The sequence below is a fragment of the Oncorhynchus clarkii genome, chromosome 3, assembly GCF_045791955.1.
Source record: "Oncorhynchus clarkii lewisi isolate Uvic-CL-2024 chromosome 3, UVic_Ocla_1.0, whole genome shotgun sequence".
Taxonomy (NCBI): domain Eukaryota; kingdom Metazoa; phylum Chordata; class Actinopteri; order Salmoniformes; family Salmonidae; genus Oncorhynchus; species Oncorhynchus clarkii.
In genome coordinates, this window is record NC_092149.1 from 59,425,607 (window position 1) to 59,442,876 (window position 17,270).

Genomic DNA, 17,270 nt, shown 5'->3' on the forward strand with positions numbered 1-17,270 from the left:
ATGAGTAGATTAATCATATCTCCTTTAGATCGTAATGGAGTGATATGTCACAATATCATGGTTGTGACGGATGTAGGGTCTTTCCATCAATTCAGAGGTTAATTTCGGTCTTTTCAACAGCAATGGTGACCGTGTCATTGTTTCCAAACTCATTCTCGGCGCTGTCGTAATACTAACATGTATAGGAAGGCTAGCTTCAGGACATCCAGTTGACCTCTGTCTTGTACTTCATCACATAGTTTGCGGAAAGAATAGTCACACACAGGGGATAGTCACTGAACACCTAATACACCAAGGCAGGTTAAGTCCTATTCTGTACGTTCTGCTATATTTCTCCTCTCACTCTCTATTCCACACTCCTCTTTTTGACTTTTACAATCCTCCCATCTTGTGTTAACCGTGCTATACCTCCTCACCCTCTTTTCCTTCAACTTTCTGTCCAGGCCGCTCCCCCCTCTCACCACCCAATGCTGACCCTCTCCTTCTCCTCCTGGAGGTGGGTGGGCGGACACCACTGGACCTTGTCACAACCTTTCCCCTGTCTCACCCACATGTCTCACTAGGACCCTAGCCTAATCTTCAACAAGAAACAGACCAGACAGAGCTCTCTGCGCTCGGGTGACGCCACACTACCTGGATTTGTTTACTCCCTCGTATACCACCTCCTCACTCAACCACTGAAACATATCACACCCCTCCCCAGTGACACTGTCCAGGGCTGGCAAGAAAGATTGACAATAACCAGCCTGTTGGCAAGAGGAGAGCGCATGAACCCACTGGACCACTGTTCTGTTCCATTATAGACAGACATCCATCTCTCTGAAGAATGACTTTATTATCCAGGGATATGAAATGTTCCTTTTTGGCCTTCACTGCCCCAAGCAGTTGGTTTTATCTGTTTTATTTCATATGGCTGTCTTTGTCTAGTCTTAATCATCCAAATATTTCATTTAACCCAAATTCTATGAGTGATTTTTATCTATGTTGGTACGTTTTATGGATCTGCACACATTTCTAATGTCTAAATCTTGCCTTTTCTGTGTTGAATTAATGCACAAATTATGAATACAGATAGATGGAATAAAAACTTCTAACAGTGTATTGTTAGTTCCTAGCTGGTTCATTTGAATGTTCTCTAGTATTTCTATATGTTGACACTACTGGTACTTTCACAGCTCTACCAATGAAGATTTATTTTAAATGAGCTTCCTGTTTACATTGTCATGTGACTAAATATTGTCTCTGTATTGTACTTTGAGACCTTTGATAATGAATAGCATTTTTTTTTATTTTAAGAGCCCATCTCCTTGTGAGTAGGCAGTTTATGGTTTCAGTGTACTCATTGCTTTTTTATTATTTTTCTAGAGGCAGTGAGTGCTGTTTGGCTGAAATATGGTCACGCTGATTCCTGTGGGCTAATTATTAGCAGCAGACAGCATGTTCTTTACCATGAGGGAGGGAGCGAATGTGTCTCTAAGAAAACTGAAACCAGTTCTATCAAAGCCTCTTCCAGCCTGTAATCTCACTGCAGTCACTTATGGAATGTGACTCACTAGCTAGTACACCTCCCCCACTCTATACTCCCTCTACCCCTCCAACACTCCTCTCATTCCTGTCTCCCTTTCCCTCCCAAACTGTGAGAGAGATTTGTATGAATGAGGCCCATGTCATCTAACATGATGCCTGGTGTGTCAGGTCTACATGTCTTAAGGCAGTATGTGTGGTAATATTCTTCTCAGCATTCATCAGGTCTTTGTCCTCCGGCTGCAGCCCGAGTGTAAGCTACAGTCTACCCTGCCGGAGTTTAGCAACAAAAGTTTCATGTCACAATTCCAGGTCCTCTTTGATGGAAGAAACATGCTATTTTGTCATTCCCATACAGTGTATTCTTACTTGTGCTAATTTGAGGGCTGATCAAGCAACTGTTGAGTTACAATCGTAGTTATGGATATGGGGGCATTTCTTCCATCCGTTTTTAGTTGAGTAGGATCCAGGGTGCTGAGCCTCATGCACTGTCAGTATGACAAACTCTTCAGTCTTTGTCTTCCAGAGTGTTCAGGTAAGTCATTCTCATGTTAAGGCCCTGACTTTTTCCTGCTCAGTCACATGGCCAGGAAAAACCTCTGTCTCCTATATGTTGGTGAATCAATGTGTGTTTCTGTCTATCCTCATGTCCTGTCCTCTCCCCCCTGCAGCATGCCACTGCCCCTCGTAGCTGATCTGCTGGAGACGTGCGTCGATGATGTCATCCGGGCGCCTGTTCCCATGGCGACAGCAGGCTTGCCTGAGGAGGCGGGGCCAAGCATGGCAGCCTCCGCCTCCAGCCTCACGGCAGACGACACAGTCTCTCTTGCTGGTGAGCTTACACACACACACACCGACAATAGTCATGCAAATACTAAGCTTATTGTGGGTAACCGTAGTAGTTACAACCTCCATTAAAAAGTACTCCCCCTTGCAAATGAAGTTGTTCGGTAAGGGTGTATAATGTTAAAAAGAAAACTGCCTTACAAATATCCTGCCTACCAAAGGCATCTTTTGTAATTGGAGGCTAAGTACACCAGAAACTGTTAAAAAAATAAATATATATATTTATATTGAAAGTTACAAATGGAACTATGAAATGTTTTCAATAGTTAGATTTTCTCTGTGTGCTCCACAAGGATTGGTGTTGGTATGTGTGCTGTGAGTAAAGACTGTTTGTGTTTCTCCCACAGAGGCGGCAGCGCGGCTGAAGCAGCTGGAACTGGACAGTGCCCCACTCCCTGTCCCTTCCAGAGCTAACGTCAATCTCAACATGAACAACCAGGTCAGTGCACTGAGCTGGGTATGGGAGAGGAAAAGAGCGGATATATTCTGCATGCCCTCTGTGCTCAAATTCACAGCGACATGCATACTGGGTACATACACTCTTGGACTCATGCACACATTACTGGGAACACACACACCACACTCTAAAGGGGACAAAGCCTGCTTAATGTCACTCACGCGAGCAGCGCTGCATTGTAACGTATGGGAACGGGAACCGAGAGCTGCATTTACAGTCTCTGGTGGGAGTGGGACAGTTTGTCAAAACAAAAGCGTATGTGTGATATTTGATTTCGTAGGTAAGGGCAGGGGGTTTGCCACTAGTTTTAGGGTCCCATATGCTGAGGCAAACAGTAGGTCACTATGACAGGCTAATGTATAGACACAATGGCAGACAGGGAGCACCCCAGTAGGGAGTGGGTGGGGCTGGGGTGGCGAGCCATTGTATGCCAGGGGGGACACAGTGTATCTGACTGCTCATAACAAAGCTATTGGTCATTTAAAGATGTTTACTAAAGCGTGACACTTCCTCATGTGTGTATATTATATTACATATGCTGCCTAGTTTTAGGTACTCGTTTTCGACTCAGGTTTGCAAATAAGCATTTTCTGAAATAGTTGCCGCCCCAATGTGGAAGGTCAGACGAGATGTGAAGCTCAACTTCCTGCCTCCTCTCAGCCTATCTGACCTCTCGTCTGTAAGGTTACTATGTTTATTTATCCAGAGGGAGGTAGAAGGCAAAGGAGACTTTTTATTTAATTAGGCAAGTCAGTTAAGAACAAATTCTTATTTACAATGACGGCCTAGGAACAGTGGGTTAACTGCCTTGTTCAGGGGCAGAACAACAGATTTTTACCTTGTCAGCTCGGGGATTCGATCTAGCAACCTTTCGGTTACCGGCCCAACACTCTAACCACTAGGCTACCTGCCGACATAACTACAACCTTTCCATTGTCCGTCTGTGTGTTTGTCTGCGTGTTTTGTGTGCATGTGAAATCCCCCCCCCACACACACACACACACACAGGAGGACGTGGTGAAGCTCACAGAGAAGTGTCTGAACAGTGTAGGCAGCAGCCCTGTGCTCGCTCCACTGCGCCCCCCAGAGGACCTGAAGAGCAACATCCTTAAAGCTCAGGCAGAGGCTGCTCTCAAGGTACTTTACTGGACTCTAGCACTCCGTCTGTGGACACTCAGAAATTATCTTGGGTCAACATCGAAATTGCATAGGGATGCTTTGGAATCTTAGATGTAAATGGGGGTGTGTTGTATAAGTGCTGTAAACCCTTGGATTGTGGATACTGCTGCAATTTTATCTTTGAAGGACACGCAACCAGACATATTGATTCTTGTAGCCCTCTCCTCGATGTACTGATGTTCTGTATGTTATAGGGATCACTGGAGGAGCACGTTGTGATCGGGGACAAGAACACCAACCTACAGGAAGCATCAGCCAGGTGAGTGAGGTCACAAAGACAGTATGGTTGTGTTCCTAGTGTCTACCCTTCACGCAGAAATGTGCAGTGTTTCACTCCACCTCATGCATTAAGAGCATTGGACGACCAGACTTTATTGTACATTATTTGATGAGAAAGGAAACACCCATCTTGGAATGATGGGTGCAGGTAGCCCAGTAGGAACTTTGGGCCAGTATGAAAAGTCACTGGTTCGAATTCCAGAGCCGGCCAGGGGGAAAATCTGTGCCCTTGAGCAAAGCACTTTACCCTCATCACTCTGAATAAGAGATTCTGCTAAATGGCTAAAATGTGAATGGGATGTCCCTGAGCTACCCCAACACTCCACAGCCAGCCTCAGCCAATCAGAACCTCCCTGCCGCTCAAGTCCATTAGCAGCTAGAATATTAATGAGGACTCTTAGCATAATTCTGTTATGACAATAATCCCTGAATCAACAGCTCATTCCCCGGGGATGACCATTTATCTGTGGGGCGGGACACTTGTGGTTGATACAGTAGTGGTTCTTCCAGAAGCTTTTCTAAAGTGATTGTGTATGGTGGTGAAGAATATAGGCTGACCACACCGCTTGTGTCGCGTGCGTTGTAAAATACATGTAGAAATCTGTTATTCAATTATTGCATGTTATTCAATTATCGCGAGCGTCAACGAGCGTCTGCGTTGCCAAGGGCTAAAATATTTCCTTATTTCCTATATCCTTTCTATTTCTGACGCAGATCGCGCTGCAAGTCCTGCCTCTCCACTCCTCCTCATTGGTTTATAGAAGCAGGTACCCACGTGCCATCTCCTCATTGGTTATACCAACATGGGTGATTGAAAGACAAACTATGTTGCCGGTCAGTGTAGGAAAACTATGAAAGTTTAGATGCCAATCACCATATAAGTTCAAAGATGAAAAAGCCTGGAAGGAGGAGAGATGACTATAAACGATTCGGTTGACCGTTTTATGTGTGGATTAATTGGTGGAGTAGAGGACCTTGTGCATTTCAGGTAAAATAACAACTCAATGTTTATATCCCAGGACAAATTAGCTATCAACAGCAAGCTAGCTAAATATGACAAATTATCTAGCAAGTGCAAGCTAACGAGCTAAATTGCCATACATGTTTAATGCTTTTCGACCTGTTCCCAAATTAATGTAATTGGTTCCGAGCTTATTTTGACCTGCGTGTCGTGATGTAGGGGGACAAAATAAACGTATGCACGATGGCGCACGCGCGCAGCCGGGTTTGGGTTCCGTGTTAGTCTGAAAGAGCTCAAACCTAACACTTCAAAGCAAACAATGTGCACAACAACAAGAATCGATGCAGCTTGTGTGTCCAGTGTGACTCGCCAAAATGAAACTGTGACTCACATTGAAAATCTCAAATAGCCTATACAAACAGGGAATGTTGAATGTCAGTGTTGGTGTAGTATAGATCTGTTCAAATGTCCACTGCTCGTCTGTCTCAGGCTGAAGGTGCGTAGTGGGCGTATGGGCAGCAACTCGTCCCTGTCTCTCACTGGACGTCCTGAGAGACATGAGTCATGGGACCTGCTCAAACCCACGCTGCTGACCAATGCTGGGCCCAGGTGAGACTGCCATTTGAAAATTTTGTAGGTTTTTGGGGGGGGGGGGGGGGGGGGGTTTCAATATGTTCTTGCTTAATTCTTCTTGAAGTGCCTTTGATGGTTCAAATGGGATGCTTATCGCCCTGTGTAAAATGATGTATGCATATGAGATGGAGGGAGGGAGTGGGCCACACACAGATTAGAGGGGGCCACCTGTCCCATGTTCTCCCGGCCATAAGGTACCACAAGGCAGCCTCAGGACAACAGCTCCATCTGAGAGAATCATTTGAGGAGATATACTGTATATTACCTCGTAGTTTCTAGGAGTGTTAAAGGGTACTCTAGGACTGGAGTGGGAAAACACGGTGGTAAGCTACTAGGCTATATGTCGCAGAACTCAAGACAAAGCTGTTGTTTTTACACAGCTCTCTGCTGCCTTCTGGAGGAGCATGGGAGTCATGTGTGCCCATGTCACATGACTAAATTCTGCCTTGATACATGTCTTAGAGGTGTGCATCTTTCCCTTTTCAAGACGATTCGATTTGTATGTAGATACATGGGCTCCGATACATGTTAGTTTGTAACCATCGTGTTTGTGAGAGTCATTTTTCCATGGAGGGGCCATAATGGTATCTAGGCCAAACCGTTCGATTATGTGAGAACGATTTTCAGGATGTCTCATGGTCCGACAAACACTCTAGCTCTGTCACCTTTCACCGCAGATGCGGAATTCCGACATCGACCGATGCAGTGGATTGAGAAGCATCCAATGCAACAACCAGTGTTTTTTTTTTATCTCTAGTTTAAACTGCCAGATTTGAATGGGGATTGTTTAATATGCTTATTAGATTTCCGCAGGGCGTGGACAAATCGACTCTAGGAGGTTAAGTGTTTGAGCTAGTAATGTATCCATATTTAATCGTTTACAAATTAGCTATGACATAGCTAGGGTTGCAAAATTAGCAGTACATTTTCAAAGTTACTGGTATCAGTCATTTTGGTAATTAACAACAAATATTTGTCAGTTATGAATACTTTGGTAAGTTATACTTGAATAACTTTAACATGTAGTATTAATTTTGTATACATGTCCATGAGTTTCTAGTAGATAGAAAATAGCCTACTAGTAATTAATGACTAAAGCATTAAGCAGTTAATCAACAATGGCATTATTTTCTATTACTCTGCAACTCTTCCAACTATTGACTTTTTCACAACTGCCACCAGTTTGACGCCAAAACATTGACAGCACATGCATACACTGCTCAAAAAAATAAAGGGAACACTAAAATAACACATCCTAGATCTGAATGAATGAAATATTCTTATTAAATACTTTTTTCTTTACATAGTTGAATGTGCTGACAACAAAATCACACAAAAATTATCAATGGAAATCAAATTGATCAACCCATGGAGGTCTGGATTTGGAGTCACACAACATTAAAGTGGAATACCACACTACAGGCTGATCCAACTTTGATGTAATGTCCTTAAAACAAGTCAAAATGAGGCTCAGTAGTGTGTGTGGCCTCCACGTGCCTGTATGACCTCCCTACAACGCCTGGGCATGCTCCTGATGAGGTGGCGGATGGTCTCCTGAGGGATCTCCTCCCAGACCTGGACTAAAGCATCCGCCAACTCCTGGACAGTCTGTGGTGCAACGTTGGCGGATGGAGCGAGACATGATGTCCCAGATGTGCTCAATTGGATTCAGGTCTGGGAAACGGGCAGGCCAGTCCATAGCATCAATGCCTTCCTCTTGCAGGAACTGCTGACACACTCCAGCCACATGAGGTCTAGCATTGTCTTGCATTAGGAGGAACCCAGGGCCAACCACACCAGCATATGGTCTCACAAGGGGTCTGAGGATCTCATCTCGGTAACTAATGGCAGTCAGGCTACCTCTGGTGAGCACATGGGGGGGGCCCCCCAAAGAAATGCCACCCCACACCATGACTGACCCACCGCCAAACCGGTCATGCTGGAGGATGTTGCAGGCAGCAGAACGTTCTCTACGGCGTCTCCAGACTGTCACGTCTGTCACGTGCTCAGTGTGAACCTGCTTTCATCTGTGAAGAGCACAGGGCGCCAGTGGCGAATTTGCCAATCTTGGTGTTCTCTGGCAAATGCCAAACGTCCTGCACAGTGTTTGGCTGTAAGCACAACCCCCACCTGTGGACGTCGGGCCCTCATGCCACCCTCATGGAGTCGGTTTCTGGCCGTTTGAGCAGACACATGCACATTTGTGGCCTGCTGGAGGTCATTTTGCAGGGCTCTGGCAGTGCTCCTCCTGCTCCTCCTTGCACAAAGGCGGAGGTAGCGGTCCCGCTGCTGGGTTGTTGCCCTCTTACGGCCTCCTCCACGTCTCCTGATGTACTCCTGATGTCTCCTGGTAGCGCCTCCATGCTCTGGACACTACGCTGACAGACACAGCAAACCTTCTTGCCACAGCTCGCATTGATGTCCCATCCTGGATGAGCTGCACTACCTGAGCCACTTGTGTGGGTTGTAGACTCCGTCTCATGCTACCACTAAAGTGAAAGCACATCCCAGCATTCAAAAGTGACCAAAACATCAGCCAGGAAGCATAGGAACTGAGAAGTGGTCTGGTCACCACCTGCAGAACCACTCATTTATTTGGGGTGTCTTGCTAAATGCCTATCATTTCCACCTGTTGTCTATTCCATTTGCACAACAGCATGTGACATTTATTGTCAATCCGTGTTGCTTCCTAAGTGGACAGTTTGATTTCACAGAAGTGTGATTGACTTGGAGTTACATTGTGTTGTTTAAGTGTTCCCTTTATTTTTTTGAGCAGTGTATACACGTAAACTAAATGTGTACTATATATATGGATATTTTATGCTGAAACCCTCATATTAAACACCAATGGTATTCACGAAGATGGTTTATTTGTTTTACAGCTTTGTCATTCTGTTTTATTTCCATAATCTTATTTAATTATTTCATATATTTTACACACAGAGAGCCAGAGATAATTAGACACCTGTGGTCATCTGTAGTATCCAAGAAGGCCACTATATGTCATTTTATGAACTTCTAAATAAACCTTTAAAGTTACCAGAATTCTGAACGTTTCCAGTTATACCCTCCTTTTGCAACGCTAGACATAGCCAATGAAGATATAGCAAAACTTTGGATTTCACACCCATCTCAAAATTAAATGCTATTGACCGTTTGGAAGTTTTTTTACGGCGCTTATTTTCTCCTTCCTCAATGCAGTGTGCCTCACAAAACCGAATTGCTGTCCTCGTTATGAAATTATTAACTTGACCCTGGATATCTAATAATGACCATATACACTGACTGTTTAAAGCAAAACTACCAGAACTATTGCTGATGGTGAACCTGAACAATCACAAAATCAATTGAAAGCCCCGTTCAGCAGGTATAGCAAGATGAGTTGTCTCCAGCAGCTTGCTTTTATTTGGGTAAAACACCATTTTCAACAGCAGATAGTTTAACAAAACCTAGCAAATTACAGGTTGTCACTACTAATAAAGCCTAATATCGCGCAAACCATTTTAGCATATGAATGTTGGAAGTGCCATGCAGATGTGCAAGATCAGGAACAGGCCACCTAGCTCGTATTGGTCAGCGCGTGAAGCTGTTTAACCAGGCTACTGATATTGCCTGGGGTTGTTCGTCATGCAAAAGGACTTGCAGATCAGTGACTGTCAACACCGTTGCATGCTTAGTTTGACACTGAAGGAGAGGATGCATCAGTTGTCACAAAATAAGATGTAATTTTCAAAAAGGTAGAATGTAATATGAGCAAAACACATTGATTCGTTAAGTTTTGAGTCGATTTCCTAACAGACGCCTGCTACATTTTTGATCAGTTTGGGGTTCACGGACCGATGCATGCATGTCTTAAAGATTTGAATCGTGGACGGATGCGTATCGGTGAATCGTTACATCCATGTCTTTGCATATTAAGCACATGCCTAGGATTTTATTTCCATTGACAATGTGCACGTTAGCCTTGCAATTTCAGTACCTCATCAGACTCTAAAGAAATGAAAAACACTTATCCATCTGTCTTGTTTCTCTGTTGTCTTCAGTGTTGAGATGGTGGCTGCGGATCTCATGCCGTCAGCAACCATGATGGCTGCTGAAATACTTAACGAAGGACTGCCGTCAAAGGTTTCAAATTTAAGCTGTGTTTTGCTTTACCAGTTTCTCGCTTGCGTTGCATATATTAAAACACATCTGAATGCACAGAAATAATTGTATGTAATATGTGAGCTGTTAACATAGCCGTTGGCTTTTCGCTACGCAGGCCAAACCAGAGGAGCTGGAGATGCCCACCCTGCCGCCGCTGCCAGTCCCGCTGAGTGATAACCTGATAGATTTCTCAGATCCAACCCCAGTAGTAAGTCTCTAGACCCCATCTGCCATAAAATAACCCTCACTGACTCATGTTAAAGCTACTGTAGCTGAATGCGGTTGTCCACAACAGTCAAGACCGAATAATAAACCAGTGTCTTGAAATTTCTATCACAATTGAGTTCATAGGCCTGCAGTATGTTTACAGGTTTGGTGCTTTGAGTATAACTCTTGAACGTGGATCTCTTGTAGTTACCACCAGCACCAGTGCAGTCTAAGTCCATGATATCACCTCGCTGGATCGTCCCTGCTGCAGTGAGTACTGGTGTCTTCTGGGCTTTAGTGCTCCTGTCTGTCTTTAGTCTGTTCATGATGGACTGACCTCAGGGCCAAAGTATGTCTGTCTTTTAGTCTGTCTGTCCATAGTCCATCCCTCATAGAGACTGACCCAGTCCACTTTCCTTCTCCTCCCATTCTAATGCAGCCGCCCACTGCCATCTTTACTAACGGCCTCCTTGAACCCTCTGCCAAGACCGCCGCCCCTCTCCAACCTGAAGGGGGGGCTATTGCCCCAACCCTGCACCCCCATCTGTTCTCTCAAACTCACAATGTGATTGCCACAAGGTAAATCAGTCATGACACATCATCATCGCTGCCTTGTCCTATTTCTGTTTTGATCATCTCATCTGGACATTGTGTTCATGGCAGCTAGTCTTAGTTGCTATGCGCTTTTCACACCATGTCATATGCTATGTTTAGTATGCTGTGTAGAGAGTAGACCAAATAATTCCCCTTGTTATTAATGGAAGCTTGTTGTGTTTAACATCCCAATTGCCTTAATTATGTTCCTGATGAGCTTCCATATCTTGTTCTAATAACATGGTGAAGGCTAGAGCTTGATGTTTGACTTTATACTACTTCTCTGCACAAGTTATAAAGTTTGGTTATACTGCTGAATGAACTCTGTTAGTAAGGATTAATGTTGTGGACTCTAGAAGGTAGTAGGCTTTCTGGGTTTGCCATTTTTACAATTACAAAAAAGCAGCGCTCGCGTCAAGTAAGTTGTAGCATTTCACTGTTAGGTCTACTACATCTGTTGTATTTGGCGCATTTGACAAATACAATGTGATTTGATTTCTGCTGCAGCCAGGTCTCCTGAAACAATATACGTAGGATGATGGATATGCACTTTCTCATTTTGGTTTCTCATTACGTTGTGTTCTCTTGCATCCCATTATACTGGTTAGCAATACAATATTACTGTTCTACTAGAATATTACTATTATACATGACTGTATGTTGTGCACTCTGAAAGGTAGGAGTTCCGGGCTTTTCATTTTGTTCTCCTCTCACCAGCATTGCTGCCCAGGTACCCAAGAAGGACGGCACAAAGCCCAAAGGTCTGTTGACCACTGAGCTCTGAGAGGGAATCGGGGGCTAGCTTCTGCCCTGCTCATAACAATTATGTCCTATTCCTGGCATTCCCAAACTAGTGGGCTACTTACCACCCTTAACACAAGATTAATATTTTACTGCATTTCCAAAACTGGGGAAAGTTCCTGCTCTAGTTACAACCAGCAACTCCTATGGCATTCCCAAACAATTCCCAAACCAGCTGCAATCATGACATTGGATTATTGGAATTCTTTCTTACAACAGTCCAGTTTGGAGAAGTATTTATTATTTTATTCCTTTTTTTCTATTTTAGTACTTTAGTTGTGTCACTGGTCCTCTCATAAGCATGCCTAATTACCTACACAGTGCGCACACCGTTCTTTTAGATATGTTGATAGCAGGAAGGGACTGCAATAAATGCTGAGAGCTAAGGAAGAGGACAAAGCAAAGATGACCATGTCTGACTGGACTCTTTGAGACAATTTTTTGACACCCTTTGGCATTGGGTACATTCCTGTGTTCAGCACACCACCTCCACACAGCCCATTCAGGGAGATGATCTGTCAACCTGAGGCTGCCTACCTGGATGAAGAACCACTGTATCAAAGAACCTAGCCTCATCACTGTACCTCAAACCGCTGAATTAAATTGGAGCACTGGACCTGGACTCTTGATAGGATGGGCAATTACTTTCTACTGACATTTTACTTTTTTTTTTTTTTCTTTTTTTTTTTGTCCTGTTTTTTCCCCTTTTGCTTTTTTTTAAGTGAGTTGTATTGATCAAGCGCCAGCATTTAGTGTTCAGTTAGGACCTGGCTTTCACTAGAATGTTCTGATCCAGATTATGACTCGATCATCTGAGGATGACAACTGCAATCTGTAGCATGCAGGTATGAATTGAACCACGAACAATTCATACCTAAAACGTTATACCTTTTCTATCTCCATAAAAAAACACTAGCTACATCCTGCCTTACTTAGCTAGCTCAATGTGAAATTCTGATTGTAACTTTATACAACAAAGAACTACTAATACTTCTATTATTACTCCTGTGTCTAGGCCTATACTTACTGTACATTTTATTTTTTGTGTTACTATATACTGTATGTGATGGTAATTTCTCATCATGTCGTCTTGACACTGTTTCTGGCTGTGGTCATCAATGACTGTCAGGCTTGACACAGGAAATAGGCCTATCACATACTGGCACCCCATTGGTTCTTCTCCAGACTAACCCAATCACATCTAGGATCTCTGGTGGTACGAATGAGTCGGTCAACTGTATTATTGACTCACATAAATGTATTTCAGGACTTTTTATATGTTGCCTCTGCGGACAGTAGATCAGAAGTAGATATTTTGCGAGGCTGTGTGCAGTAGAGGTAAAAGCAGAAGGAATTATTTTAAATACTGCTAATTTGAATAAGTAAACTGTGAGCTATTAACACCCATCTCAACAGAAAAGTCTTAAAATCACATTTATTTCATTTTTTGTGAAGTTTCAGAATAATTGATGGTTTCTTGATTTATGTTTTCGCTGGACGACTTAAAAGAACGGCCAAGCTTTGTAGTACTATCTCTCTTTCTCAACTGGCTGTATCATGAGTTATCTAAAGTGATTTGCCTGGCAAGAACAATTCTGTGTCATATAAATGATTTATATCTGCATCAGAAATTGTAGAGAGAGTGATTGACCAACATGAGTGCTCTGTGTACCTACCTAATAACTTTTCGTTTTGCCTCTGTATCTGAGATGAGACTTCTCTTGGTTAGAAATTATACTTCACCATGTAAGTGCAATTTCGCTGTAGCTCTTCTACGTTAATTTATTCCTCTTTTTCTAAGAGCACCCTTATTCACGCTGTATTTAAGTTGTTTGTAGATGTAAAAAATTGCTCTAGGTTTTGTCACCACACCAATTTGTATCATGTACATTGATCATCATTACTTTTGAAGGATATGTAGACTATTAAGCCAGTAGCAATTTTGTACAATGTAGTAAATTCTTCAAGTAAAAAGTATTCAAAGAAAAAACAAGTGTGAGTTCTTCCAATGAATATATCTGGGCCTTGTCTCTACTACGACAAATAAATAAAAAACGTGAAGCCTATGTCCATCAGCATCAATTGGAACCGTTTATTGGTGCTGCAGGAGCTGTAATTCTGTGTTAGCACGTGCTAACACTAGAGGGCAGCATTACGTGATGTTGGACTCTGCCGTTTTATTATCAACCCTGTCTGTTTAGTGCTCTGGTTTAACACTACACTTTATTTGACCCATGGGATTGGTCTCAATTATTATTATTTTTTTTTTATACTTAATTGTACTTTTATCATGTGAAGAAATTGCCTATTTCTTAACATGTAGGCTAAAATGTATATTGATACCATGTACCTTTTATGTAGTAGTTGTGTTGTCTGATATAGTATCAGGTTAAAAATCACACCAGGCCGATACTGAGCACTTCACTTTTTATTTTACGTCATGTTCATTTGAATGCATAAAAGGTAAAATATTGTCAATTTTTTCCTGTACAGTACTGAGCATAATAATGAAGTCCCTCCAACAATAGTCGCCCACTTCCTTATCCCCAGACCCCAGACAGAATAGCCTGCATTCTGTTTAGGCTCCCGTGGCTCTCACTCTGTTGGTATACTGTCAAGAGAATTTACGCTCGAGACCCAACAGTTCACTGGTGGCGCAGGCACTGTTATGAATTAGTGCGTCTCGAACGCGCAATGGTTTGTTGGAGTTGCCAAGTACCTCGTAGTGAACACGAATCTTGCGCCAGGTTTTTGGACTGTCTTATGGACTTGGTCAAATTTGACTTGTCCAGTCGCGATGTTGGCTTAATGTATTTCAATGATAACGAATCTATTTCGTAAAGACAACTAACTGACCGGATAGGCTACTCGGAAAGGGAACTCCCGACAACCCGAAGCATGTGTACCTCTCCAGAGTTATTTTTTTGCGCAAGGTGATAGTGACGGTGAAGACAGTTGAGCTGCCTTTTCTAGTTGGCTAAGAGGAACGAGTCAAATACTTATGGATTACTACCCTATGGTTCTTTAACAGGGTCGCCTCGATCTTAAAGTGGAACATTAGGGAGGACACTTGTGAGGCTTTATCGTCTGTTTCACACATCTTAACGCTTTTCCAACTTCTGGCATTGGACAACAGTTTTGAAGGAAGACCATGGCATCGGAAACCACTCCAGTGTTGTCGAAACAGGTGTTACTTTGGCTGGTTGTAGGTGAGTTTTGGAGAAACGCAAGAGCGTAGCGCAGGGCATCGCTATCCCTCAAGGCTTTTGTTCCTTTTCTACAGATGGCCGGACATGAAAGAGAATTTATGAACGATGTCCAACACATCCGATAGAAACTGCAAAAGTGATTATCATAAAGTATTGAAATAACCCTTTCCAGGTGGGTTAACAATATATGCAACCGATTAATATTATTCAAAAAGAGATCTTATATTCAAGAATAATGTAAAAAATAACGATTAGGACCACACGTGCTTGTCTGATGCCATATGGTTGGTTTATATATATATATATGTATATGTGTGTGTGTATATATATATATATGTGTGTGTGTGTGTGTGTGTGTAAACTCAGCAAAAAAAGAAACGTCCTCACTGTCAACTGCATTTATTTTCAGCAAACTTAACGTGTATATATTTGTGTGAACATAAGATTCAACAACTGAGACATAAACTGAAAAAGTTCCACAGATGTGACTAACAGCAATGGAATAATGTGTCCCTGAACAAAGGGGGTCAACATCAAAAGTAAGTCCGTATCTGGTGTGGCCACCAGCTGCATTAAGTACTGCAGTGCATCTCCTCATGGACTGCACCAGATTTGCCAGTTCTTGTTGTGAGACCAAGGCACCTGCAAGTTCCTGGACATTTCTGGGGGGAATGGCCCTAGCCCTCACCCTCCAATCTAACAGGTCCCAGACCTGTTAGATTGGCCATGGCAGAACACTGACATTTCAGTCTTGCAGGAAATCATGCACACAACCAGCAGTATGGCTGGTGGCATTATCATGCTGGAGGGTCATGTCAGGATGAGCCTGCATGAAGGGGATCACATGAGGGAGGAGGATGTCTTCCCTGTAACGCACAGCGTTGACATTGCCTGCAATGACAACAAGCTCAGTACGATGATGCTGTGACACACCGCCCCAGACCATGACGGACCCTCCACCTCCAAATCGATCTCGCTCCAGAGTACAGGCCTCGGTGTAACACTCATTCCTTTGACGATAAACGCGAATCCGACCATCACACCTGGTGAGACAAAACCGTGACTCGTCAGAGAAGAGCAATTTTTGCCAGTCTGGTCCAGCGATGGTGGGTTTGTGCCCATAGGCGATGTTGTTGCCGGTAATGTCTGGTGAGGACCTGGCTTACAACAGGCCTACAAGCCCTCAGTCCAGCCTCTCTCTGCCTATTGCGGACAGTCTGAGCCCTGATGGCGGGATTGTGCATTCTTGGTGTTACTCAAGCAGTTGTTGTTGCCATCCTGTACCTGACCCACAGGTTTGATGTTCGGATGTACCGATCCTGTGCAGGTGTCGTTACACATGGTCTGCCAATGCGAGGACGATCAGCTGTCTCCCTGTAGCGCTGTCTTAGGCGTCTCACAGTACGGACATTGCAATTTCTTGCCCCTATAGTCCTCATGCCTCCTTGCACCATGCCTAAGGCACGTTCACGCAGATGGGCAGGGACCCTTGGCATATTTATTTGTGTGTTTTTCGGAGTCAGTAGAAAGGCCTCTTTTAGTGTACTAAGTTTTCATAACTGTGACCTTAATTGCCTACCGTCTATAAGCTGTTAGTGTCTTAACGACCGTTCCACAGGTGCACGTTAATTAATTAATTATGGTTTATTGAACAAGAATGGGAAACAGTGCTTTTAACCCTTTACAATGAACGTCTGTGAAGTTATTTCGATTTTTTAAAATCATCTTTGAAAGACAGTGTCGTGAAAAAGAGACTTTTCTTTTTTTTGTTGAGTTACATATACACACTGCTCAAAAAAATAAAGGGAATACTTAAACAACACAATGTAACTCCAAGTCAATCACACTTCTGTGAAATCAAACTGTCCACTTAGGAAGCAACACTGATTGGCAATACATTTCACATGCTGTTGTGCAAATGGAATAGACAACAGGTGGCAATTAGCAAGACACCCCCAATAAAGGAGTGGTTCTGCAGGTGATAACCACAGACCACCTCTCAGTTCCTATGCTTCCTGGCTGATGTTTTGGTCACTTTTGAATGCTGGCGGTGCTTTCACTCTAGTGGTAGCATGAGACGGAGTCTACAACACACACAAGTGGCTCAGGTAGTGCAGCTCATCCAGGATGGGACATCAATGCGAGCTGTGGCAAGAAGGTTTGCTGTGTCTGTCAGCGTAGTGTCCAGAGCATGGAGGCGCTACCAGGAGACAGGCCAGTACATCAGGGGACGTGGAGGAGGCCGTAGGAGGGCAACAACCCAGCAGCAGGACCGCTACCTCCGCCTTTGTGCAAGGAGGAGCAGGAGGAGCACTGCCAGAGCCCTGCAAAATGAACTCCAGCAGGCCACAAATGTGCATGTGTCTGCTCAAACGGTCAGAAACAGACTCCATGAGGGTGGTATGAGGGCCCGACGTCCACAGGTCGGCAGAGG

General features: G+C 43.6%; 2 protein-coding genes across 6 annotated transcripts in view; both read left to right on the top strand.

Moving 5' to 3' along the window:
• Window positions 1-13,695, top strand: part of LOC139399977 (band 4.1-like protein 5) — a 46,646-nt gene extending 32,951 nt beyond the window's left edge. For 3 of the 5 annotated variants that reach the window (XM_071145118.1, XM_071145117.1, XM_071145119.1), the window contains exons 17-26: window positions 2,196-2,356; window positions 2,718-2,809; window positions 3,836-3,964; window positions 4,201-4,265; window positions 5,736-5,855; window positions 9,923-10,004; window positions 10,141-10,233; window positions 10,440-10,502; window positions 10,672-10,811; window positions 11,544-13,695. In XM_071145118.1, coding sequence (XP_071001219.1) covers window positions 2,196-2,356; window positions 2,718-2,809; window positions 3,836-3,964; window positions 4,201-4,265; window positions 5,736-5,855; window positions 9,923-10,004; window positions 10,141-10,233; window positions 10,440-10,502; window positions 10,672-10,811; window positions 11,544-11,610 — 1,012 coding nt within the window. In that variant the 3' untranslated portion in view covers window positions 11,611-13,695. The remainder of the gene's footprint in view (window positions 1-2,195; window positions 2,357-2,717; window positions 2,810-3,835; window positions 3,965-4,200; window positions 4,266-5,735; window positions 5,856-9,922; window positions 10,005-10,140; window positions 10,234-10,439; window positions 10,503-10,671; window positions 10,812-11,543) is intronic. The other 2 variants (XM_071145121.1, XM_071145120.1) reach the window with 2 other exon arrangements.
• A 585-nt stretch (window positions 13,696-14,280) lies between these two features.
• Window positions 14,281-17,270, top strand: part of LOC139400102 (receptor activity-modifying protein 1-like) — a 70,578-nt gene continuing 67,588 nt past the window's right edge. The window contains exon 1 of the mRNA XM_071145139.1: window positions 14,281-14,836. Within this exon, the coding sequence (XP_071001240.1) occupies window positions 14,779-14,836 (58 nt within the window). The 5' untranslated portion in view covers window positions 14,281-14,778. The remainder of the gene's footprint in view (window positions 14,837-17,270) is intronic.